The 25,266-nt window shown below is 44.6% G+C and overlaps 1 protein-coding gene and 1 long non-coding RNA gene across 4 annotated transcripts in view; one reads left to right on the forward strand and one right to left on the reverse strand.

Annotated features, from left to right (window-relative positions):
• The window catches only part of LOC144755491 (uncharacterized), a 457,970-nt gene extending 439,924 nt beyond the window's left edge, over positions 1–18,046 (reverse strand). For 2 of the 3 annotated variants that reach the window (XR_013594905.1, XR_013594904.1), the window contains exon 1: positions 17,989–18,046. This is a non-coding gene — a long non-coding RNA (uncharacterized LOC144755491). Of the gene's footprint in view, positions 1–17,888 lie in introns of all 3 variants that reach the window. The other variant, XR_013594906.1, reaches the window with a different exon arrangement.
• Positions 18,047–19,279: 1,233 nt separating this feature from the next.
• MOV10 (Mov10 RNA helicase) overlaps positions 19,280–25,266 on the forward strand; it is a 365,220-nt gene continuing 359,233 nt past the window's right edge. Inside the window, exon 1 of the mRNA XM_078644471.1 lies at positions 19,280–19,542. Within this exon, the coding sequence (XP_078500597.1) occupies positions 19,409–19,542 (134 nt within the window). The 5' untranslated portion in view covers positions 19,280–19,408. The remainder of the gene's footprint in view (positions 19,543–25,266) is intronic.

A 25,266-nucleotide genomic window follows, 5' to 3' on the forward strand; every position in this document is an offset into this window, starting at 1 on the left:
ATGTGATTGGCGGAACTTTATTACAAATGTCATACTTTCACAAAGAACATTTTTCCTCACCACATTTTTCCTCATTTTTTTTAACTGTTTTTAAATGAAATGTTAATGTTTTTAGAAACATTTTAAATGACTACTTGATATTTTATGCAATGACACTTATAAATGTGTATCTCAAATGTGTATTTAAAAGGAAGGGGGGAAAGAGGGAAAAGATGGCTAGGCTTACACTCCAAAAGTTATGTAGACCTGCAAACCAGGGTTTCCCCACGGTGACATGCTTCATCATTGGGACTGGGAAGGCCCCAATGATGAAGCATGTCACCGTGGGGAAACCCTGGTGAGTGAGGGGACTCAAGAAAGAAAACGTTTTCTTTCTGACACTTAACTATTCCAACTCCAGTGAGTGTTGTGAATACCAGTCATCCAAGGGCTAGGTTCTTGATCCCTAGGTTCAGGGATTTGCAGGTCTATCTCAAATGTGTATTATCATTGTTAAGTATAAGGTGGAGTGAGTGTTATATTTTGTATCGGTACTCTGATATAGGTCCAGGGAACATCGTACACTACATCATCTCCCCATCATTTCATATGAACGAGCCTTATAAGGATATAACTCCAAATAAGGACAGACTGCCTTGTATGGACATAACGCCTTATAAGGATTGTAGCTTTTATGGACTAAACCTTTCACCTAGTTCCATGCCGAGGGTGGGTTTTCCCCAATCGATATTGCTAAGACGTCATCCTTAGCACATATGAATAATTTATGAGTACACTCTCCAGGAGGTCCTCTTCACCTCTCCCATTGACGCACTAGGTGTAATCCCCGACATTATCCTCATACTGAACAATGGGGAATCCACGCACATAGACTGTATAAATACAGCACCTCTTGCTATCAGAAAGCAGGAGGGAACCGAGACTTCAAGGCCAACACACTGACCAGAGATGCTGCGGCTCCGGCATGCCATCGCTCCAGCTGACAGTGCACTGACAATCCCTTGCGGGGTGTCCAGCTCAAGTCCAGGACTAAGTCCCACACTCTCACTATTCAGGTATGGAGGTTGGACTAAATCCTAGTGGGATTCTTGGTTCTTAAGCTTAGGCTCTTTTGCACCTACTCACATGCTAGGTACACTTAAGTACACCTAGACAGGCATCTTAGGAGTACGCACTTTATTTTATAAATGCATTTCATATTCATGTATGTGTTCATGACTATTGCAAAATGGTAGAACAATACTATTCATTTTTATTCACTTTACTGCTGGTTCTATATCTCTGCTACTGTCTTGCAGTTGTAGCAGCACACTTATTTTACATGAGAAGAACAACGGTACAATAAATTCTTATTGTAAACACGCTTGACTCTTTCTTCTGTGTATCTTTCTGAGAGCAAAACAAGCAAGCACAAGTGACTGGGTGAAAAGTAGTATATTGTTTCTATGAGTCTGAGGTTATTATGTTCTGAGGTTGACAAAAACTATTCTCTATGATAACAGGAGATGCTAGTGGCACTGCGAGCTAGTTAATGCGAAAACATGGGCTAAATATTTGGTGGGGGTGTACAGAGTCAGTTTGCCACTAAACTCACAGTATATGTTATCCATAAACAGCATAGGTCCTGCATAAAAGGGTACTATCAGAACTACACTACAGCCCATCTGGTTATGGCCTGCAATATCCATTCAGTCCAGCACCCTTTACGCACACATGCCACAATCCAAAACTGACAACACAGATAGATCAACTTAAAAATTAGCCTACAGGGAAATTCTCCCTGTCAGATGTTCTGGCGTGTACGAGGCCTGAACCAAATCCTGCAACTTTAACTTGTCAGGTTATGTTAAGAACCTTCTAGAAATGACAGACACTGCCAAGGGAGTCATATTGTCTTCCTGGATGTAGACATTGCCTCAACCAGTTTGTGCCTGCCCTTCTCTTTGTAAAGGTCCTGGAGGAAAGTCTGAAAAGATATGTTGTATTTAGCATAATGGCCATGATTTTTTAACCTGGCAACCCTACTATATTGGCATAGCTGCCAAGTTTTCAGTTTGCTTATGTGACATTTTCATGATTTTAGCATGTGTATTTTGTGTGACATTCCAAGACTTAATATGTGACACTTTGATAGATACTTTATCTGAAGTGGAATAAAGCAGTTATGTTTCTGTAATGTAATAGAATGACAGATTGAGCAATTACCAACCTGCATTGTGCAGCTTGGACACGTCCACACCATAATTAAGATCATAGGAAAGGCTCTGCTACACCTCCCTCACACAGTCCTAAAAAGCTAATCACAACAAGCATTCATGCAACACAGACTCTTTGCTAAACATAGCACCAGTCCTATTGCATTATTAGAAATAGTTTTCAGTGCTCTTACCAGCACGGAGTGCCTTTTGTGGAAATGATAAGATCAAGAAAGAAAAAAAGAAGACCGAGCTTTTTTGGTGACCTGAAGATAGTAGAACCAGACAGCTGGAGAATGAGGCCACTGCAAAGTGAGAGTGTGTATGTGAGTGCCTCTATGGAGGAGTGAGTGTGTGTGTGAGTATTGGTATGAGTCTGTGAATTGTTATGTGAGTGGTTGGGAGGTGTGAGTGGGTATGTGAGTGGTTTTGTGGATGATGCCTTCACTTTGATTGTGCTGGGAGTGCCCACCTTTCATCTGTTCAGGTCTCCGTTAATTCGTGCAAACTTTCTATCACAAGTATGGCATCCAAGGTGATCCCAGGTTGGCACCGGATTAGCCATCTGAGGGCTGCCAACTTGTATTAATAGGGCCCTGATTTTATCCTGCTGGTTAATGTCCATGCACATGCTCGCCAGCTTCCTGAGCATTGCGTAGAATACATCCACTGATTCCTCTTCCTGTTGCCTACCCTGGCACGGTTTGAATCGCTCATAGTCAGGGCTGAGTTGTGGGTCAAAATGCCTTTTCAATCCATGTCATCACTCTTGTTGGGCAGGGCCTCCAACAGGTCATAGAGTTCTGCCCTTCCATAGTGAAGAAACAAGTGCCTCTTAATGGGCCATCTGTTTCTCATGTCATGCAGAAGTAGTGCTGCAGGCGCCCAAACCACTGGTGCCAACGTGGCACAGCCATTGCGGGGTCTGCCATTTATGGACTGAATGCAAAGTTGAGTGTTTCTTGAGAACATAACTGATTGAATGGTTTTTACATTTTTGTTTTCCAGATTGATTACATATACGGTCCTGAGGAGAATCCTACCATTCTTGGGGATTCGAAACGCGTCGACCTCTTTCTTTGTTTAGGCCAATCATTTATAATACTGGTTAAATGTTAAAACTGTTTGATGGCTTAATAGTTGATTATACCAAAAAGATATCTTGATATTTTGTCTTTGTGGTTGTCCCCTGCCAGATGTAAATAGGATCAGTGCAGGGTCATCTTTTCCACACACAATTTAATTTTTCACACTCTTTTTTTCTTCCCCTCGAGTTCTTTCACTCATGCGTGTTTCTTGTGTATGAAAGTATGTATGAAGTTGATATATAACTCTGTGAGTAATATGTTTGCTAATTTCCATCTTTAACTTCACCTTGTATGATGCACTTGTAAATATTCACACATAGATTTTAGTATTAGGAGTTTTTTCTCCCCCTCCTATGTATTAATGAAGGATATTTTAGACTGATTGACAAACCCAAATATTCTAAAAGTGTTTGCAAAACAAAAAGAATTCTCCCCTTGAAAAATTAAAAAATATATATATTTTTTTTTTTTAGATTTAATTCTGGACTGAAAGAGTGGTCTATGGAAATGAGAGATTACACGCTCATTCTTTGATACAGGTTTTAACTAACTGAGCAGTACTGGCATTCGTTTTGTTGATTACATATAAGAAGAGACACCACAATTTGCTTGTCATCCGCATATGTGGTCAAACTAAAACCAAATGATCGAATAAGAGGCGCCAATGAAGATACGTATATATTAAATAATGTCAGACTCAGTGAGGACCCCTGCGGGACCCCACATGGCAATGCAAACTGGTCAGATACAAATTCTCCCAGCGCCACCTTCTGACTCCTATTCAACAGGAATGATTCTAGGAGAGTCCATGCTGCCCCCCCCGTATACCAATCTCCTGCAGCCGGTCCATCAACAAAATGTGATGTACCGTGTCGAATGCTGCAGAGAGATCTAGCATAATCAGAGGGTATACAACCTTTACAACGAAACTTTTACAACAAACTACCATTACTACGCAACTTTTACAACGCAAACTATTACAATGCATTGCTCTGGGGGGCGCTCTAGGATAGGGAATAGGTTAATTTACTATCCAATAACCTTCCCTACTATCCACAGGGACTGGAGTTGGAATAGTAAATTAAACTATTCACTATCCAGCGCCCAAAAGCATTATGCGTTGTAATGGTATGCGTTGTAAAACTTACGATGTAAAGGTAGGCGTTGTAACGTCATACATCCTAATCAGAGCTGCCTTACCACCCTGATCTAAAATAGTCCAAACCTCTTCGGTAGATTTTAAAAGTGCTGCTTCCGTTCTGTGGCCCCCTCGAAAGCCATACTGCGTATGGTCAAGGGCTTGTGTAAATTCCAGAAATTGGCTAAGCTGCGTGTTTATATGTCTCTTGACAATTTTCGCTGGTATCATAAGTCTGGATATTGGCCTGAAATTATTAGGATCTTTAATATCGATGTTCGGTTTCTTTAATAGGGGAAGAATGGAGTTTTTTTTCCAGTCCGATGGGTAATAGCCTTCTCTATACATCGCATTAAAACTGGGTGTCAAGACTCGAGCGACAGGCTCTGCTGCTAGCTTTAAGATCGCTATTGGACAGGGATCCAAAGTGGAGCCTGATTTTACCTGCATCAGAAGATTAGCGGTTTCTGTGGTGGTAAGTTGAACAAACTTGTCCAGTGACCCTTTCTTTTCTAAATGCAGGTTATCTGCTTGGTTTGCCAAGGTTTTTGGAATTACATTGGTGAAAGCGGAAAAGGTGGTATTCACTTTCGCATAAAAGAAGCTGGCTAGAGTTTCACATAACACTTGACTAGGTGAGATTGAACTAGCCACTGGATTGGCCAGACTGGTGACTGTTTTGAATAATTCCCTAGCAGAGTTGGTAGCTCTATTGATCTTCATAGAGAAAAATAGAAGCTTTGCCTGATGGATCTGCGGTTTGTATATGGCGAGACCTTGTTAGTACACCTCCTTATCACTATCCTTGTACTCCGTTCTCCATCTTCTCTCCAGGTGTTTACAACTCACATTTTGTTCCCTAAGTTCCTGTGTATACCAGGGAGCAGAGGGTTGCTTTCTAGTGGGATAGAACTTTTTTTATAGGAGCAAGTTTGTTCCCTGCTGTTACTAACCAACGATTATAGGAACCTGTAGCCAATTCTAAATTTACTGGTGGAGTAGTTAAGGTTTTATTGAGTGTGTCACACAGATCCTCTGCCACTACTCTCTTCCACTCTCTTTTCTCCAGTTTCCTTTTTTTCACTGGTTTATGTGGGTGGCGCTCGGGAATGTTAAGATTAAATACCACAGCTTTGTGGTCCGACCATGGTAACGGAATAATACCCGTCATTCATAAATATGGATTGTTAGAAAAAGTACCATCCAATATATGTCCTGCCTGGTGAGTCGCCTCTGTCACCCGTTGCTCTAAATTGCTACACTTCATCAAGTCTAGCAATTTGGCTGTGTCTGGATCTGCTGTGATTTACAAATGGAAATTAAAATCCCCTAAGATGGTATAGGAGCACGCCATAATACCTGTTTCCATAATTTTGCCCACCTTCTCAATGAAGAGGGCTCTGGGGCTTGGTGGTCTATCGACAAGTGAACCTTGGAAGGTATACTGGGAAGATAGACGGAAGGAGAAGTCTAACGCCTTGCAGCCTTCCACCTCTCCCGGGCTAAAGGAGGAGATGATGGAAGAGTGGTAGATCACAGCTAGTCCGTCTCCTCTTCCTTTTGGCCAATTCGAAGTATAACAAACAAAATTAAGCGGAGTCGCCTTGATCAGGTCCGGACCCGATGCATTATCCGTCCAGGTTTCCGTAATAAACGCTATCTTAATGTCTTCGCCTTCTATGAATAAAACACTCTCAGTGCTATGTTTAATCAGTGGTCTGACATTCATCAGAGCACATTTCCAGTTAACAGTGTCTGTGTCATACCCCAACTTTGCTGGTTGATTTCTCGCCATCTCTAGGGTGTGAAACAACAGCTTTGGAATTGTGCTCCCACAACCTGGATATGTGTATAATGCAACAATTTATTGTAAAGGCTGGGTGGCACAGTACAGATGTGAACATCCAATACAATGGGTTGGTTGTTAAAGCGGGAACACCGCAACTGTCCCTTCTATCGTACCACAAGACTGGGGCGGATTCTAACTTTACACTCTGTGAGTGGGGCCTGCTGCTACCTGCGTAAGACACGTTCATAACAAAATCACACCAGACAAACAGCAAGGAGATGGGCCAGATAACACACACCAAGAGGCAGACAGAAAGACTCAGCCGTGTTGTATAACTTTTCAATCAGTAATCAGGAAATTAAACCAAACGACTCCCTTGTTGCCTCACTCAGCCTCAGCATTAGCCACAGCTGCAAGTGCTATAATGAAAACCAGTGCAGACTGCAGTGAGTCATGACACAGAAAACACATATTCAGCTGTATTATTTAAAACTGTATATCCTATGTAGCCCTGCCAAGTGCCATACATTGTGTAACTTCCTCACACCTTGTGGTAATGTGGACAAATTATTTAAAAAGAGTTAGTCAAACCTGAGATGCGTGGCACTTAGTAGGTCTGTATTGGACCTGGCATCCTACAAGTGTTTCTAGATTTAGATAAACTTGGCATGTGTATAGGCTTCTTGACAAGTTCTACAATACAATTCAATTGAATGTATAACCAACAAAAGGACAACAATGGTTGCTCTTTGTTCCAAGGTTAGAAACAAGCCTCATACATTGCTGGCCTCACATGGTGCTGTAAGAGTTTTTTTGGTCCAAATATGGGAACACCATTTTTTGTTGCAGATTTATATAGTGCGAACTCAACCTGAAGGTAGTGGAGCGCTTTACATGAGCACCAGTTGACCCTTTACTGTCTTAACCTAGAAGAAGCACACCAAGGTCAGGTGGACTGCTTGTGTTAGAAGGCATTTAAGGCTACATAGTGAGCAGTGTATAATGCATCTATTCTCAAGGTTCCTGACTAAGATTAGCCCTTCATAGGGCAGACTGACACATCCCCATGAGAAATTCAGCCATTATGAGTCATATCTGTGAGAAGGAATGAAGCATCCCGTGGGTTTCGTTAGTCATAGACTGGTGCTCAGAGAGTAAAACTGTGCTGTCAATGAAAGAGCCCTTGCCTGGGTCTCAGAACACTTTACACACTACTTATTTCTTACTCATTTTAAGGACAAGATGGACCATAAACCCTTCAAGTGCCTGACGATGATGAAGAGGACAAAGCTTATTAGCTGACCCATTTTGCTTCTAGGATTATGCCTCACTGCAGAGAACAATGCAAGGAAAGGAATGGCAGTGCTGCTGCTTTTCCAGTTCAGATTACATGGACTCCTGAACCACTCATCTGGAACGGGCATGTCCTAGGGAAGAGATCCCCCTTATTGACAACTAGAGTGGGGTCATCATGACCTTGTTTTACTTTTTCTGGTCTGCAATGTACATTCCCCTCACTGTATCTGATAATGAGTAAGAGCATTCCATGTTTTTGATATTTCAGCAGCAATGTACAAGACTCTTGTAGCCAGGACATACATCAGAATTGTGCCCCTGAAAATACAATGGAGGAAGAAAATGATGAAGAATGGAAGAAAAGTAGAAAAGCCCAGTAGACTAAAACTGATTTGATGGTCAGCCAGATAACGTTTATCGGCCAGAACGGCCATAAAAGACTGATGCAAATAACAATTTAAAAAAATCAAACAATAAATACATATCACAAGATTGAATTAACTCATTGGATTAAGACAGCAGATTAAAAACAATCATAAAATATCAAACATAAAATGCATCACCATCGAACAGGCGGGTTTTCCTGGACACCATGGGGTATATTTACACGGTGATAGCACCACCAGAGTGTCACTTTTAGCAACGTTCTGGTGGAGCTATGCCCTTCTGCATGTTTACAGATCAACATAATGAAGGCCCGGTTCAACATGAATAATGTGGGTAGCAGTACTTTGAGGAACCTCCAACAGTCTTTTTAAGCACCCATTTTCAACTCTTTTATGGCGGGATAATCCTTCCATAAGTTGCTGTTGCTACGCATTTGGCTTTATATACTGGCATAAGCTCCCTTAGAGATTTGGATCCAAGGTTTGTTATGAACGTGAAACGTGCCTCTACAGTACAACCAAATGTAGCTGATGTAGCAGCACCTAATGGGTCCAATTTATCATTTTATCAAAGAGCACTCCGAGGTATGAAAAAGTCAGGATTGGTGCAATTTTAGTTCCGGTAACAAAAAAAGGACTCATTCCAATTCGTCCTGGGTCCATAGATCATGATGTGAGCTTTGGAATGGTTCACAGTTAGCGCCAATCCATCTATAAAGCCGACAAAATTATGGAGCAGCATCTGCAAGTTTCGTTCTGGCAATAAGGACAGCGTCGTCCTTGTGGAGTAAAACGGGAACAGAACGAATACTACATGTGGTTTATCCCTGTTTAAATTGACAAGATGTTGCTCCAATTCATTAGTATGTAAAGTAATTAAAACGGGGTGCCAAAATGCAACCTTGTCACATATCCCAGGAAAGCACAAATAGATTGGTACTCCCATCGAACAATACAGACCGAAAAAATTAACAATATTAGCCTCGACTCCCATATCCAACATCAGTGGAGGTTGTTTTGACAAGATAACCCACTCAGGAGCCATGATGGTCTGTAACCCAGCTAGTCAGAACCCAGGTTAAGATTTCTGTGTTTCAAGATGGCCTGCAGCTGACATTGCTGGATACATTGAGCGCGGTGACCCGTCATTACCCCGACCTGCCAACAGCATTTCATGACTTTCTCGATGCAAAACCCCTTTACAGTCAAATTGGCATATATTTGCTCCCCTTTTGATCCAAGGTCTTATGGTAGAATCTTGTTCTTAAAGGCTCTTTTCCCAAATTTCAGAACCAAATTAACCATCTTAGCCCTTACTGTTCCAGAGATATTCCAGTCCAAGACGCAACAGAACTCTAACTCAGTTTCCTAGTTTCTACTACAGACCGTTGACCCCGGCCTCATGGGTGTACCACAATATTAACACAATTTATCTTGTTTGCACAGGAGCCAAAACTAGGTTAAGATGCTAGATAATTACCCACACCTTTTTGACGTAAATGACTATTTGGTTTACTCTCTTGTTCAGGGTGAATGCAGTCGTCCCAGCCAATGGTACCTATCATGAATAGTTTCACCTTTAGTTACCATCAAACTTGTCAAATCCATGCCACCCTTTCTCCGATCCAAACCTGCTCTGATTCAAGAATTCTGCATGCCTCACTGTGCATCCCTTTTATTCCACCATCAGCACTTCAAACATCCTGCAACCCAGACATCCTTTAGTAGGCAAACACTTTGTTGCCATATCATGGGGATCTATCAACAACTGACTATTTCCAAGACACCAAGGACTATGTCACTCACTCACATATTACTGCTTCCATTCCCTCCACACTCTACAATAAAGGACCAATGGTGGAACTCAACCCACACCTCACTTGAAAATCACGCACGCCCTCCAACTGGTAAATTCCTCCACTATCTAACTTGGATCTCTCTACCGGCCCTCCGCACACCACACCCTTTATGCCACTACTCTTCAGTAAAATCCTAGCCTTTCAATAGCTCCCGGGCCTCATAGGCAAATTATGCTAGTCCACCATCTCACCGAGCACCAAATGTTTCTATTACTAAGTGAGCAGTGTCAGAGCCCCTTTCAGAGAGCCACAGTGCACGCAGGGGCTAGTGGGTCAAATTGTGGAGTTTGAGGCCTTTTCTCCTTATGTCCCAGGGCCTGACCTATTATGGATCCTGAGCAACTGAGACAAGTACCCCTTCAGCACTTGACTCTCAGGAATAGCGTGAACCGAGAAGTCAAAGACTCTCTCAGAGGCAGGTGGATCCAGGGGAGTGAACAGGAGCTCACAACTCAAAGTGCGAGCTGCAGCAACAATAAATCATTGTTCAACTAAATACTGACTTTTATGAATATAGAAAAGTATATTATTTCTTCCGCTATTAACACGAAGGAAATATAACACATTCACAAACAACTACACAATCCCCCTGAAGTCAGGACTCTAGTGTTTCCTTGGCAGTTCCCTGTCCCACTCCCTCCTTGCGCTAGTGATGGTGGTAATTCCCTATTCTCTATTGACAATATCCATGGTATGCCCCACTAGTAGTCCGAGTCGCAAGAGTCCACTTTGACTCTGTTCTAAAGTCAAAAGCATTCCACTGCTGACGCACTATCTAGCAAGCAAGTTCCCGCAGGGCCAACCGGCCTGAATTCAGCATTACAAGCACCTGCAGGCTCAGAGGCTCTGAGTTCCTGAGTGTACCCCTTCTCTGGGCATCGTAGCAGCACTGACTGGTCTAGGTGAGCTCACTGCATGCGGCCCAAACAGGCTGTACTCGCTGAACCCCGTTCTCCTCAAACGTGGTCGCATGGAGGTTTTCCATGGTGGCCTCACTCCACCGGCAATGCTCTAGGTTAGTATGCACTTCTGGCTAGTTCCGGTGACGCCCTCTGGCATACGGGGCTACTGGGTCCCTACTCTACATAAGCGTCAACCCGATCGGCACAGCAGGTGTCAGCACTGCAGCTCCTTCTGGCATACGGGGTTGCTGATCCTTAGCTGCACACGGTTACTAGCTCGATTGGCACACCATTGAGTAAAGTTCATGTGCGGCAGCTCCTCCTGGCATATGGGGTTGCCGATCCCTAGCTGCACACTTGCCCCGGCCTGAACGGCAAAGCTTTCAGCAAATTCCACTCAACAGGATTAACCCTGCGCCTTGCTCCCACCAACACTCTCCTCTTCCTCACAGGGCACAACGGTCTTGGCAAGCAGGCAGGCAAGGGTACTCCAGGCTCCAGGCCGGGTAGTCTTTGATTCTCAGGGTGATGTCCCCTCACCAAGCAGGTGGAATAGGAGGCCTTAGCCCCCAGTTCTGGTCACAGGCAGAAGTCTTGCAGATCGTCCCTTCCTCACACAGCCAGTCTGGCTGTTTGGCAGATGGCACTTTTTGTGGTTTCAAACTCCTCTTTAAACATTCCATTTCTAGACACCAAATGTGATTTAAAATCTGAGTCTTTGAGGTTTATGTTGGGGGTCTGCTTCTTTTGGAGTGCTCACTCTATTGCCCTCTCTTCCCCTTGAAAGCAGCCTATCACAGCAGGAGAAACTCCAAAGCTGATAGCCCAACAACACAGACTTTGGGAGTTCACAACTGGAAATCGACCACAGTGATATGTGCATCAAACGTTTAGACCAGGGCCCCAGCCCTACTTCTTATGATTCTCTTATCATCCCAATCTCCTTCCTGTTATGTGTCCAGGCCCCTTCCTTGTGATCTGTCACTGAATCAAAGAGCACCTTTTGAAGTGTACGGGGGAAACCTCGCCCCCCCTCTCCAGTGTGTCTTCCCGCCCACTTTACAGGATTGCAGCAATACACATCTGTCTGGGGTGATCTCTCTATTTCCTCTCTATGTTTCAGCATGCAGGTATGGGTCTCCCAAAATGCAACCCAGGACCGCCTATGTATTTTTTTTTTTTTTTTTTATATCCTCATTTGCCTGACCCACTCTTATTTAGCCTCCAACTGCCAGCCACTTAATCAAGGTGCAGGGTTTCCTCTGCACCTTATACTCCATTTGGTGGAACTCGGCAAGAGATGGCCCGAAGAGTATCGTGGGAAAAGACTCCAAACTTGACGTTTTATTCAATTGAACTAGCCATTTGGAGCCGACTGGGGGGGGCCTAGTTCTTGGAGTTTCAAGGCATAATCATAGGACCGGGAAAAAAAAAAAAAAAAAAAACCCCGGTTATTGTCTCCAACGAACCAAAACGTCCCAAAAGATACGACTACGTTCACCACCTGATCTCCTCAAATCTGTTTTAGAGGTTGCGTAGAGAGACGACAGCCAGTTTGCGTGAGTTGGTGCTGAATTTTCAATCCAGACCTTGCATATCTCTCTTCTTGCAAGCAGTATGGCAAAGAACAGAAATGTCCTTGCGTGACCCTTTATATTGTTGTCCCATCCAAATATAATCAAGGAAAGTGAGATGGAAATCGAAGTATTAAGAATGGAGTCCAGAGTTACTTTAACTTCATTCCAAAACTGTAATATGTTGGGGCATTCCTTGAACATATGGATATATGAGGCTGCGATATGACCACATTTATTACATTTCTTCCCTGGGATGAATTTAGATAGTTTTAACGGTGTAAAATATGCACGGTGAATTGTGAAAAAATGATTACGCCTTTGCCATGCAGGTTTGACGCATTTATATAGTAGGGTGCAGGAATTCTGCCAGGTTTCGATGCTCTGGGCACCCAAATCTGAGCCCCATAGTTGTTCCGGGAGGATGAAATCTCCGTCTGTCTCTTCTAGCAGGCACCAGTACCACTGCGAGACCTCTTTACCCCCTGCTGGCTGCGCTACCAATTTCTCTTCAGTGATGCTATGCTTCCCTAGTGATACCCCGGACCTGTTTGTTGCCTTAACCCAACTATCTAATTGTAAAAACTTAAACCTCGAGAGCTCTATCCCCCGCTGCTCCCGCAGCTCCTCCCAGGGCCTCAGAGAGTCACTTGTCAACACTTCTCCCCATGTTAGTATCCCTCCTGCTCTCAACGGAGTAGTAAGCCTGTCATCCCAGCAAGAAGGGAGCCCTGGAGATTGCCAGATGGGTGCAAGGTTAGAGTAGTATGACAAACCCAGGTTTCTCCTTGAATGTGACCATAGTTTCGCTTGGGACATAAGAATTTTTAATTTAACTTTCTTGAAATATTTCTGTTCTCCAAACTTAAACATGTAGCCATTAGTTGGTAAGCCAGCACCGATCAGCATTGCCTTGAACATGAGACCTATTGATGTATTGGATGACACTTTTAAGAGCATTCTCGAATGGGATAGTTGGAATGCCCACGCATAGTATTGCAAATCGGGCAGGGATAGCCCCCCCTTTTCCCTCCTCCTCCTCAGCTTTTTCCATGATATTTTTGCTGACTTGTATCCCCACACGAAGGAGTTAAGCTCTCTCTGGCATTTCTCTAGCGCTGTTTTATGAAAGGCGAGGGGGATCGTGTTGAATAAGAAGGTAAACTTGGGAAGGATTGACATCTTTAACAGACTTACTCTGCCTAGGATAGTCAGAGGAAGATTAGACCAAGATTTTAATGATTTTTTAATTTCCTTAAGAATTCTCTCAAGGTTAACTTGGGCAATTTGGGCGATATCTTGCACTATCCGGATTCCCAAATATCTCATTGAGTTTGATGTGTTTAACCGTAGGTCAGGTATGTTCCATGCCATGATGTCTGTTTTGGATGCGTTTATCTCATAGCCCGAGAAACGGCCAAAGTCTTCAGCTCTCTTAATGACTATTGGGAGTGCGGTCTCCGGGTCTGAGGTAAAGACCAAGATGTCATCTGCGTACAAAGCTACCCGCTTTTCCCACTCCCCGAACCTAAAAGATGGAATAGAATCTTCTCGTCTAAGAACTTCCGCAAACGGTTCTATATATAGGTTGAAGAGGAGGGGGGAAAGCGGGCAGCCCTGTCTTGTACCTCTAAAGATCCTGAGTGATTCAGACAGTTTGCCATTTATTAGAAGCTGTGCTGTTGGCGATTTATATATAAGCTTTATTGTTCGACAGAATTTCTCCCCTAAGTTGACCTTCTTTAAAACGTCGTTTAAATAGGGCCAGTTTACCCTGTCGAAAGCTTTAGCCGCGTCTAGGGTGAGGGTTGCCAGCGGGATAGAAAATGCTGAGGCGATGTCAATTGCACCCACTAGATCGTATGTTAGGTCGGAGAGCTGACGCCCTATAATAAATCCCTTCTGGTCTTGATAGATTATTTCCCCCATTACTGAACCCAATCTAGCTGCTAAGATGGAGGCATATATCTTGTAATCGTTATTCAACAATGATATAGGGCGGTAAGACCCACATAGTGTTGGATCTTTTCCAGGTTTTAAGATCAAGACTATAGTAGCCTCGCTCCATGATTGAGGTGGGTCGTTGCCGTCCTTCAGGATACCGTTGAAAAGGGCCGTCAGGGTAGGGACAATTGTATCGGCCAAGGCTCTATACAATTCTCCGAGGAGTCCATCAGGACCTGTAGCTTTGCCATGTTTTAGTGCGGAAACGGCCTTTTTAACCTCTGCCTCTGAAATGTCCAATTCTATTGCCTCGCTTTGTGCTTGCGAAAGGTGTGGAAGAGATATCTTATCTAGCCATGTATTCCTTGCCTGTTGGTCATCTATAATGTCATCCCTGTATATTTCCGCAAAGAACTGCGTGAAGGCAGTACTAATTCCTACATCTGATGACCTGAGCTGATTTTCCCCCGCGACCATAATCCCTCTTATGTGGACCGCCTATGTATTGTACATTGCACAGCACTGCATCCTTCATGTACTATACCATTCTTGGGCATACAGTGTAATCATATAAACACTGAACAAACCCTGCACAACCTCAAACTAAATGCCATGCAAAGAAAGGAAAAGGAGAGTGAAATAGTCATTTTTATTTCTTCCTGAAGGGGCCAATACAATGTAACTTTGTTATATAAGGTAGCTGTAAGAAAGACTGGGCTAACGTTATTCTGCTTGAGTTTTGTTGTGTAGGGATGTAACTAAAATATTGTTTATTCTTCCTTTTTGCAGTTTTGTGGTCTTTGGTTCAAAGATACAGGGGTTAGTAGCATGTTTTAGGTGTTTTTTTAATTTATTTTATAAATTGTACAGAATCAGTAAATATCAAGATCATATTTGATTTTTTGGCTATGTTTGAGTCTTTCACTGATAGGAAAAATGTAGGATTTATAAGAATCTTTCCAATATATGTACCATCACATTTACCCACAGAGAAGGGGTAATAACCCTTGATACATCAGCCCCCTTTTCTACTAAGTCAGTATTGATAGTAGGTGAATTGCCAAACACCCCAGGCTTTAAACATTCAATGCAAGGTATAGTGACATGTATATGTGAAAAGAGTGCAGCCACAAAGCATCTGGGATAGTGGTAAAAATATGACACCAGACTTTTGGAAAACATGGAACGCAATGTCACTTGGAATGCTACTGCAAACATTTCTTACCAAGTTCAACCAATATTGGAGTGATATTGTAAGTATTTGCAGTGATTCAGCTACATAGATGAAAAAGTTGTGATGACCTGTCAAAATCGATCCCTGAGCTGAAGTGCTTCCCTGTAAGAGATCCTTGCCACTTGTTAGATGGTATGCTGAAAGCATCTTTACAATCTTCAGAGCTAATGAAGAATGCTATTGACTTTTACTCCATTCTGGTGCATTGTTTTGTTATGCGGGGAAATTAAAATACAAATATTTCTTATTTTGTGCGGCATCAAGTAAAGAGTCATCCCAACTGTGTCACTTAGCTGGAGGTTCTCAGTCCTAGAGGCCACGAATGCTATTTTATCCATGTGGCAACAGTTTACAGAACTTTTGCTGAGTGATGATGGCAAAGGCAGGAAATGTGAGGATCTTTGGTCACTTAATGATAGTGATCTGAAAAAAAGTACACTCTACTGCATTCTTAGATTTTTACAGGAAAGCATGACTGCTGTAGTGGACATAATAAAAGAACTAGAACCTGAAAACAGCCTTGCCTACCAAGTGTTCAGCATAATTGGTTTAGATGTGAAACAACTCCTTGAGAGTAGGCTGGGAGACACTTTTAGTGATTTTGGCACTGCAACATGTTCCATGTCAGAGTGCTTGCCACTTGGTAAGCAAATAAATGTTGAGGAGCATTTCAGTAACTTTTATTTTACAATGTATGAGGCATAACCCTTTACCAACCATGGCATTTGATGTCAATGAAGCCTCACTGTGGTACTCTAAACAAGCCATAGATCCCGTCTGTGAAGGTACATTTTCTCCTGAGTTTCAAAAGTGTGGCTTCATTTTTGACAGCTTCATATGCTCCCAGGTCAACGTATATGTTGTGGAACCGGTCACTGAGAATCACGATCTTCAGGTGCACCAGTATTGGCATGGAAAGCTATGTCAGTGGCCAGAGTTAGCAAATTGTGTACTGGCTATTTTGGCATTGCCTGTCTCACGTGCCAATGTTGAGAGGGTCTTTCCACAGATAAAAGTTTACATGGGAACGAAAGAGCGAGCATGCATGACCAAAGACTCACCGAAGAAGTACTGTATGGTGTACTACGAAAAGTTTGATTTGTAAAAATTTATTTGGACCTCATATACATTGTATGTACACTGTCTATATACAATGCAAAGCAAGCGATAATAAAAGCAAAAAGTTGCATCAACAATGGAAAAACACTTTCTATTGTTTTTAATGGCGCAAAAAAGTGTAACCACTCATAACCACTGTTTTTTAAGGTATTGAAATCACTTGAAAACACTGAAAAAACACCACCAGAATTTACCAGAAATAGAAACTGAAAACAGGAAAGCCTAATTGTATTGTACCCTTTATAGGCACACATACATCCAGCACATGCATTCAGCATGCATGCACTGCACAGTACTGCATTATCCTTGCACTGTACTCTTCACCGGCACACATACACTAGGGCTGATACACCACTCATATGCTGTGCCGCATTACACACTAAACCGATGTAGTACAAGGGGGAGTTAATCACACAGCAGCAGAACGTAAACCAAGTGAGCCTGAAGGCCTTATTCTAGTGACACCGGTTTAAAAGGACCTGTTCACTTCTACTGGTCACTACACAATATGCTGACACTACTGCGCTGATGCTGCTTAACTCTTGGTGACAGCAGTAGCCTCTCACCAATATGAGGGTAGCGCTTTTGACATTCCATCCATTCCAACAAGACTGCAGTCTGTGAGACAGGGCTATATCATGGTGCACACGCATGATCCACATGTGCCTATGACAATAGAAATCAGCATTAGGGAACTAGACATCAGTACAGTTGGGTCACTCATGACAGGGGTGCATGTCCATAACAATGTGGAAGTATTTTCCATCCCAACAAGCAGGGATCAATAACGTTAATAAAAAATAAAGTTTAAAAAAAACAAAGGAAGAGGTCAAATCATCACTTTCAATTAACAAGCCTTTTCCCACAGGGTGAAAGGTAGACCCTGCCTAGTAGTGTTTGCGACTTGACCCGAGGGGGTTCATTGATTTAAATTTTACAAAGTTGGGGGCAGAATGAAATTTGACTGGACTTATGATTTACAACGTGTGCTTCGTTTATATCATGCACGGTTCACATACAATTGGATAAAACCCTTAAAGTAAGCATGGGGTTAAGTTCTACTTGACAATGTAGCAAATATATTTCTCTATAACCATGGACATCAACTTACCAAAATGCCAAGGGTAGCAGAAGCGACATCTTACTTCATTTGACTTTTACTTTCACTTACACACACACGCTGTCTCTCATGCACATGAACATACTCTCACCCACAGGCATGCATACATTTAAAAGCCTTTTTTACTTACCTCAGCTGCCAGGGGTCGTCATATTGCAGCTAATCATACTCCATTTCTTATTTTTCCAAAAGTTAATAATACTATATTATTCACTGTTAGTGTAATAAAAAAAATGACACATACCAAGGAAAGTGGAGCCCAGGAGCTGTTTCTGCATTAGGGCTTTGGGGCTACGTCCCTCCAATGTTGTGCCATGTAAAATGTTTCCCTTAATCTTACTTACAAAGGGCTGGCTGCCTCCTCTTCTTTCCGAGCAACTTCGGAAAGTACACTTGTGGATGGGAATCCTTCCCTTAAGGCTCATCGTTTATAGCCCTTGATTAAACTGGGCAATAAAGAAACCTCCATTAAGTGCTGCAGGCCTAGATACTTTGTGTACCTATTTACAAAGATCTGTAATGGTGTTTCATGCTCTTATGGAAATATGCCATTGTTCCTATTTCACAGTAATTGATGTCAGTGACTAGATTTTACTGAGTTAAAGCTGTAAAATGTCTTATTTTTTTATTTCTGTATTTTAAACTCCTGCATGTCTCTTGCCTTTTACGTGAGACAATCCAAAGCTGTTCTGAAGTGGTGTAATCAAACAACGCCACCTTCTGGACTGTTGTATATGATGTTTATTGTATTCGAATCTAATTAAACTCATGCATGTTTTGACATCAGCGCTCCACCAAATTATGAAGTGAGGTGAAGTGCAGTGTTTCCATTGCATTTACATACCAAGGGGGGCAAACACAAGCAAGGTCCTCAATCTTTCTTGTAAGAGTTCGGGCATGCTTCTCCCATTCATTGCATTTCAGTAAATTGTATGTATGTTCTTTCTGACCCTCCATTTTCCCATTTCACCAGCCACCATACAAAGTACAAAAGGACGCGATGCCCCTGCGTCCCTGGCACTGATATTCCCAGCTCTAAGGTCATGGTCGCAAAGGTAGTGGTTGCGGTACCAAAGGGAAAGGGTATCACTTCTGCGACCCCTGAATGACCTCATTGTGTAACTGAAGTGATACATTTGATCCCAGCTGACTTAACAAGCGTCCTCTCAGCTAAATGTATAAAACCATGGATTTTAGTTCCAGAAAAACTGTGATGAAAATATAGTTGTAATGTGAATAAAGAACTAGAATAAGTAATCAACTAAGGACACATTATTTCCCATCTGAGCGTTTCCCCATCCCAAAGCCGTTTATATTTATTCTTCTGCAATTAAAATATATTGTTTAATTCGATTATAAAATATCATTTAAATCAACATCCACTTTTAAAACATCAGTTATAATTTATTTTTCCATTAAGTCGTGCGTCTGTGCATTGTCTTTTCAAGGATATATATATATATGTGTTATATTTCTTCCAAGCCTAATGCGAAAATGTGTCTTCCGGTGCCGAAACTCTCCTTTCTTGCTTAGGGTGTGACCCGCGCGTGTACAACGCCGTTCCGCCTCCTCCGAGTTTCTATGAGGATGCGAGTAAGTTGAATGCCCTCAGCTAAGATTCACTTTCGTTTCTTTCCTGTCAGTTTCCTTTCCGTAGGCTGTGTCAAGCTCCGGGGATATAAAACGCGTCGATCAACTGGTAGAGCAGACTAAGGGCGAGACGTGCAGGAAATACAGAGAGCAGGTCACAGCGCAAGAGGAGCCATGCCTTCTGTGACCTTTAAAGAGCGAATTGCTGTAGGAGAGGAGTTTATTAAGTTTCTGAAAGACACGAACAGAAGCAAATTGAGCAAAAAAGGCGATCTGAAAACCATCTACTCAGAAGAGTTCAAGAACAGGTAAGAAACCATTGGATTTTTTTTAAGTGGAACTTGACTTGGAAAATGTGCCTTTTTTTGTTTCCTGTGAATCTGTTCAGTTGTTTGAGATATTAGTGTCTAAAAACAGTGTCAGGTAGGCTTGAAAATGGCTATTTCAATCACATTTGAATTTTCTGACTAATCTGATTGACTGATGAGGGGGATCAAATTTATTTTCCACCATATTAGAAATCGCGTTTTTGTACGGATTCGTGCTGTGAAATGATTCTAGTATTATCCTAACAAAAAAGTCAGATGGGACTCATGTCGTTTGTACGTTAAAGGAATCCACAACCTACTTAATAACATGATTTCATTTCAACCTAATTTTTGAGGAAAAAAACATTTTTAGAACAGCACAGGACAAACGTAGTTTCAGCCAAGAATGTATTAAGTCAATACATATACAGTACAATATAAGTCGGTATAGTGCAGACGACGCACCTCTCAAATAGGGATTGTATTTAGAACTTATACTACATAAGACACTGTACAATTCCCAATAGTTGTATCAATTAATCAAAGCGGTTGAAGTAAGGGAAGTTCAAGCAAATTCACTGTCCTTTCTTGTTAATTGCCAGTGCCAACGAATTAGGGAGGGTGTATCGATGTTTCAACCAGAAATTATTTAAAGGGTCTCCTCAGGACGTAGTCATCAGACTACCACACCACCTGAGTAGGGAATGTAGGTTACATTGTATGTGTGTCTCCAAATAATGTCTCAATGAATCCATTAGATAAACATCGTCCGCAGCCTCGGATTGGTGACGCGGGCATTCGGGCAATGCCCGAGGTGCTGGTGTCCGAGTGCTGCCGTGGGCCTCTTTTTTAAGCAGTCTGGGGGGGCATTTGGGCACTGTCTCACTTGTTCGAACAGCCAGGGGCCCAGTTGGTGTCTGAGTGGCCTTTATAGAGGCAGATAGACGCCCATTACCTCCGTTTAGCAAGAGGTGTCACTCCCTTTGTCTAGCTGGCCGGCCCATTAATGTGTGCACATACTGAGTGGTGGCAGGGGGCCTGAGTAGAAGTGGCCTCGCTTGTAAACTAACGCGTGAACATTTTTTACCCCCCTCCTAAAGTTTTTTTATAAGATCACGCCAAAGCAGTGATTTGAGGAGTGATTATGCGAATGTTGGCCGATCTTTTTTTGGGTCGTGCCCGGGCTGATTTTCAATCCCAATCCAACCCTGATCGTCCGTCCATACTAAGGGGGGCCATTATGATGTCGGGAGGATCGCCACCACTCGACCGGCGGTGGCGATCTGCCCGACATCTTTCCCCGCTGCCCTTCAATTACCCCCCTGCCATATTACTATGGCGGGGGTACAGCGGCGCCATCGAAATAGACCCCTATGTGTCCTCAATGTCTCAGCCTTCAGAATAATGTCGGCCTGTGATGTCTCCTAAAGCGCGGCACATGAGGGGGAGAATTCTCTGCTCACTCTTCACTACACTGCTTTTCTTATTGGGTAAGCTAGATTCTAGAGCCGTGGTACTAATAGTTCAGCCTGTGGGTGGCAGGCCTTCATTGGCGGCCCGCGGACCTGGCCTTGCAGTTTCTAAGTTTCAAGTAAGACCGGCAGTAAATGCAGATGATCGCAGGAGCATACGTTGTGAATATGTATTAAATAGGTATTCCCTACGTATGCTCCTGCGGCCATCTTCTGGGTTTACTGCCGGCCTCTGTGAGGTTAAAGCACCATCAGAAAGCTTCCCCAAAGGCCCTTTAAAAGTCAGCTGTAAGCGCTTTCACAGCTGACTTTTAAAGGGCCTTTTGGGAAGCTTCCTGTTTTGACACAGAAACACAGACACTCAGCTCGAGACACAGAGACACACGGACAGAGACACACAGACAGAGACACACAACACACAGACAGAGACACACAGACCAAGACACACAGAGACAGACAGAAGCAAACTGACAGAGACACAGACAGAGTCAGACAGACAGAGACGCAGAGACAGACACACAGACAGAGACACACAGAGACAGACAGACAAACAGACAGAGACACACAGAGACAGAGACACAGACCGAGACACAGAGACAGACGCACAAGCACAAGACACACAGACAAAGACACAGAGACACACAGACAGAGACGCAGAGTCACACAGAGAGACACACAGACAGAGTCACACAGACAGAGATACAGACAGAGACATACATACACACCGAGACATGCAGACACACAACACACAGACAGAGACACACAGAGACAGACAGAAGCAAACTGACAGAGACACAAAGACAGAGTCAGACAGACAGAGACAGGCACACAGACAGAGACAGACAGAGACACAGACAGACACACAGAGAGAGACACACAGACAAACAGACAGAGACACAGACCGAGACAGACTCACAAACACAAGACACAAAGACACAGAGACACAGAGACGCAGAGACACACACAGAGACACACAGACAGAGTCACAGAGACACCCAGACAGAGACACAGACAGAGACATACAGACACACAGAGACATGCAGACACACAGACATGCAGACACACAGACAGAGACATACAGAGACATGCAGACACACAGAGACACAGACAGAGACACACAGACAGAGACACACAGACAGTCACAGAGACACACAGACAGAGACACAGACAGAGACATACAGACACACGGAGACATGCAGACACACAGAGACACACAGACAGAGACACACAACACACAGACAGAGACACCCAGAGACAGACAGAAGCAAACTGACAGAGACACAGAGACAGACACACTGACTGAGACACACAGACAAACAGACACAGACACACAGAGACACACAGACCGAGACACACAGACAGAGACAGACGCACAAACACAAGACACACAGATAAAGACACAGAGACACACAGACAGAGACGCAGAGACACACAGACAGATACACAGACAGAGACAGAGACATACAGACACACAGAGACATGCAGACACACAGACACAAACAGAGCCACAGACAGAGACACACAGACAGAGAAAAAACACAGACAGAGACACACAGACAGCGACACACAGACAGCGACACAGACAGACACCCAGGCAGAGACAGAGGCACACAGACAGAGACACAGAGACATACAGACACACAGACACACACAGACAGAGACACACAGACACAGACATATAGACACCCAGACAGACAGACAAGACGGTCAGGCAGACAGACAGACGTGTGTATGCCGGGTCTGGTGGATCAGTGGGCTAATGCTTCCGCTGCAGTGGCCTGTTTTTAACCTATTGTTCACAGTTTTTTTTTTGCTCTAGCCCCACCCTCCCACTGACCCGCCCCCACTGGTGCGGCCCTTGGCCACAAACCACACTGTTTATTTGGCCCCCGACAGAAAGTTTGTGAGTACCCATGCTCTAGATCATGGGTACTCACAAACTTTCTCTCGGGGGCCAAATTTACAGTGTGGTTTGTGTCCGAGGGCCGCACCGGTGGGGGCGGGGTCAGTGGGGAAGGGGCGGGGCTAGAACAACAAAAAAACTGTGACCATGAGGTTGATCATAGGTCCCTGCAGCGGATGCCTTCGTCCACTGAGCCACCAGACCCGGCACACACACATCTCTCTCTCTCTCTCCCTCTCTCTCTCCCTCTCCCTCTCCCTCTCCCTCTCCCTCTCCCTCTCCCTCTCCCTCTCCCTCTGACTCTCTGTCTCCCTCTGACTCTGTCTCCCTCTGACTCTCTGTCTCCCTCTCACTCTCTGTCTCCCTCTCACTCTCTGTCTCCCTCTCACTCTCTCACTCCCTCACTCTCTCACTCCCTCTCACTCTCTCACTCCCTCTGTCTCCATCTCTCCCTCTGTCTCCATCTCTCCCTCTGTCTCCATCTCTCCCTCTGTCTCACTCACTCTTACTCTCTCACTCCCTCCCTCTGTCTCCCTCTCTCCCTCTGTCTCCATCTCTCCATCTCTCCCTCTGTCTCCATCTCGCCATCTCTCCCTCTGTCTCCATCTCTCCATCTCTCCCTCTGTCTCCATCTCTCCACCTCTCCCTCTGTCTCCATCTCTCCACCTCTCCCTCTGTCTCCATCTCTCCATCTCTCCCTCTGTCTCACTCACTCTTACTCTCTCACTCCCTCCCTATGTCTCCCTCCCTCTGTCTCCCTCCCTCTCTCTGTCTCCCTCCCTCCCCCTCCCTCCCCTTCCCTCGCTCTCCCTCGCCCTCCCTTTCCCTCCCTCTGTCTGCCTTCCTTTCCCTCCCTCCCTCGCTCTCCTTCCCTCCCTCGCTCTCCCTCCCTCCCTCTCCTTCCCTCCCTCCCTCGCTCTCCTTCCCTCCCTTGCTCTCCCTCGCTCTCCCTCCCTCCCTCGCTCTCCTTCCCTCCCTCCCTCCCTCTCCTTCCCTCCATCGCTCGCCTTCCCTCCCTCGCTCTCCTTACCTCCCTCGCTCTCCCTCCCTCCCTCGCTCTCCTTCCCTCCCTCGCTCTCCTTCCCTCCCTCGCTCTCCTTCCCTCCCTCTCCTTCCCTCCCTCGCTCTCCTTCCCTCCCTCGCTCTCCCTCCCTCCCTCGCTCTCCTTCCCTCCCTCTCCCTCCCTCTCCTTCCCTCCCTCGCTCTCCTTCCCTCCCTCCCTCCCTCTCTCCCTCCCTCTCCTTCCCTCCCTCGCTCTCCTTCCCTCCCTCTCCCTCCCTCCCTCGCTCTCCTTCCCTCCCTCGCTCCCCTCCCTTGCTCTCCTTCCCTCCCTCCCTCCCTCTCCCTCCCTCCCTTGCTCTCCTTCCCTCCCTCGCTCTCCCTCCCCCCTCGCTCTCCCTCTCTCCCTCGCTTTCCCTCCCTCCCTCTGTCTCCCTCCCTTTTTTTTTAAAGGCTTTCTGCAACCAGAGCTCGACTCAGAGACACTGCTGCCTGTGGGGGGCGGGCGATTTCCGCCGTAGTCAGAGTGGGGCTGCAGGGGCCTGAGAGGTGAAAATAGCCTCATTAACATGCAAATGGTCTTTGAAAGACCTGTATACAGCACATCAAGCCACACATCTATTCTTTGTAAGTGCTGTGATTAAAAGATGTTTCTATTTCTTAAAGTCACAGAACTGCATTGAACGACACCAGAAGGCTACAAGTCCCAGCCAGCCTTGCGAGGATTCGAATTTGTGACCTGCAGATCACTGCATGTCTCAATCGTGAGTGTTTAATTCGCTGAGGGATTCTGTCCGATTAGGTAATCTGAGCACTGACAGGGCCAAAGGCGTCAAGAACTGCGCAGTGCTCCACTCCTCTGACATGGTCAAAAGGGTGACCCTGCCTGTGTGCCCTCCCCTCCCGGGCTGTGACAGCTTCCAGGCACGCTCACACAGCCGCATCAAAGCATTTCACAGGTCTTTAGAAGACCATTAGCATGTTAATGAGGCTATTTTCACCTCTCAGCGCCCCTGCAGCCCCACTCTGACTACGGCGGAAATCGCCCGGCCCCAACAGGCAGCAGAGTCTCTGATTCGAATGAACTCTGGTTGCAGACGGCCTTTAATAAAAAAACAAAAACTCAGGTATGATGTCTGAAAGGTCCGCGGGCCGCCAGGGAAGGCTTGCCGGGCCGCCCCTGGCCCGCGGGCCGTACTATGAGTACCCCTGCTCTAGATCAATTGGGGCGTCCCAATAAGTGTTCCTGCCCCTAACGAAGTAGTAGGGGCACTCGGAAGTGTGAAACCAATAAAATGGATTTGTTATTGTAAAATGGTGATTTTCATGAAAATTGGAAATGTGACCAAC

Source organism: Lissotriton helveticus, chromosome 5_1 (assembly GCF_964261635.1).
Source record: "Lissotriton helveticus chromosome 5_1, aLisHel1.1, whole genome shotgun sequence".
NCBI classification, from domain to species: domain Eukaryota; kingdom Metazoa; phylum Chordata; class Amphibia; order Caudata; family Salamandridae; genus Lissotriton; species Lissotriton helveticus.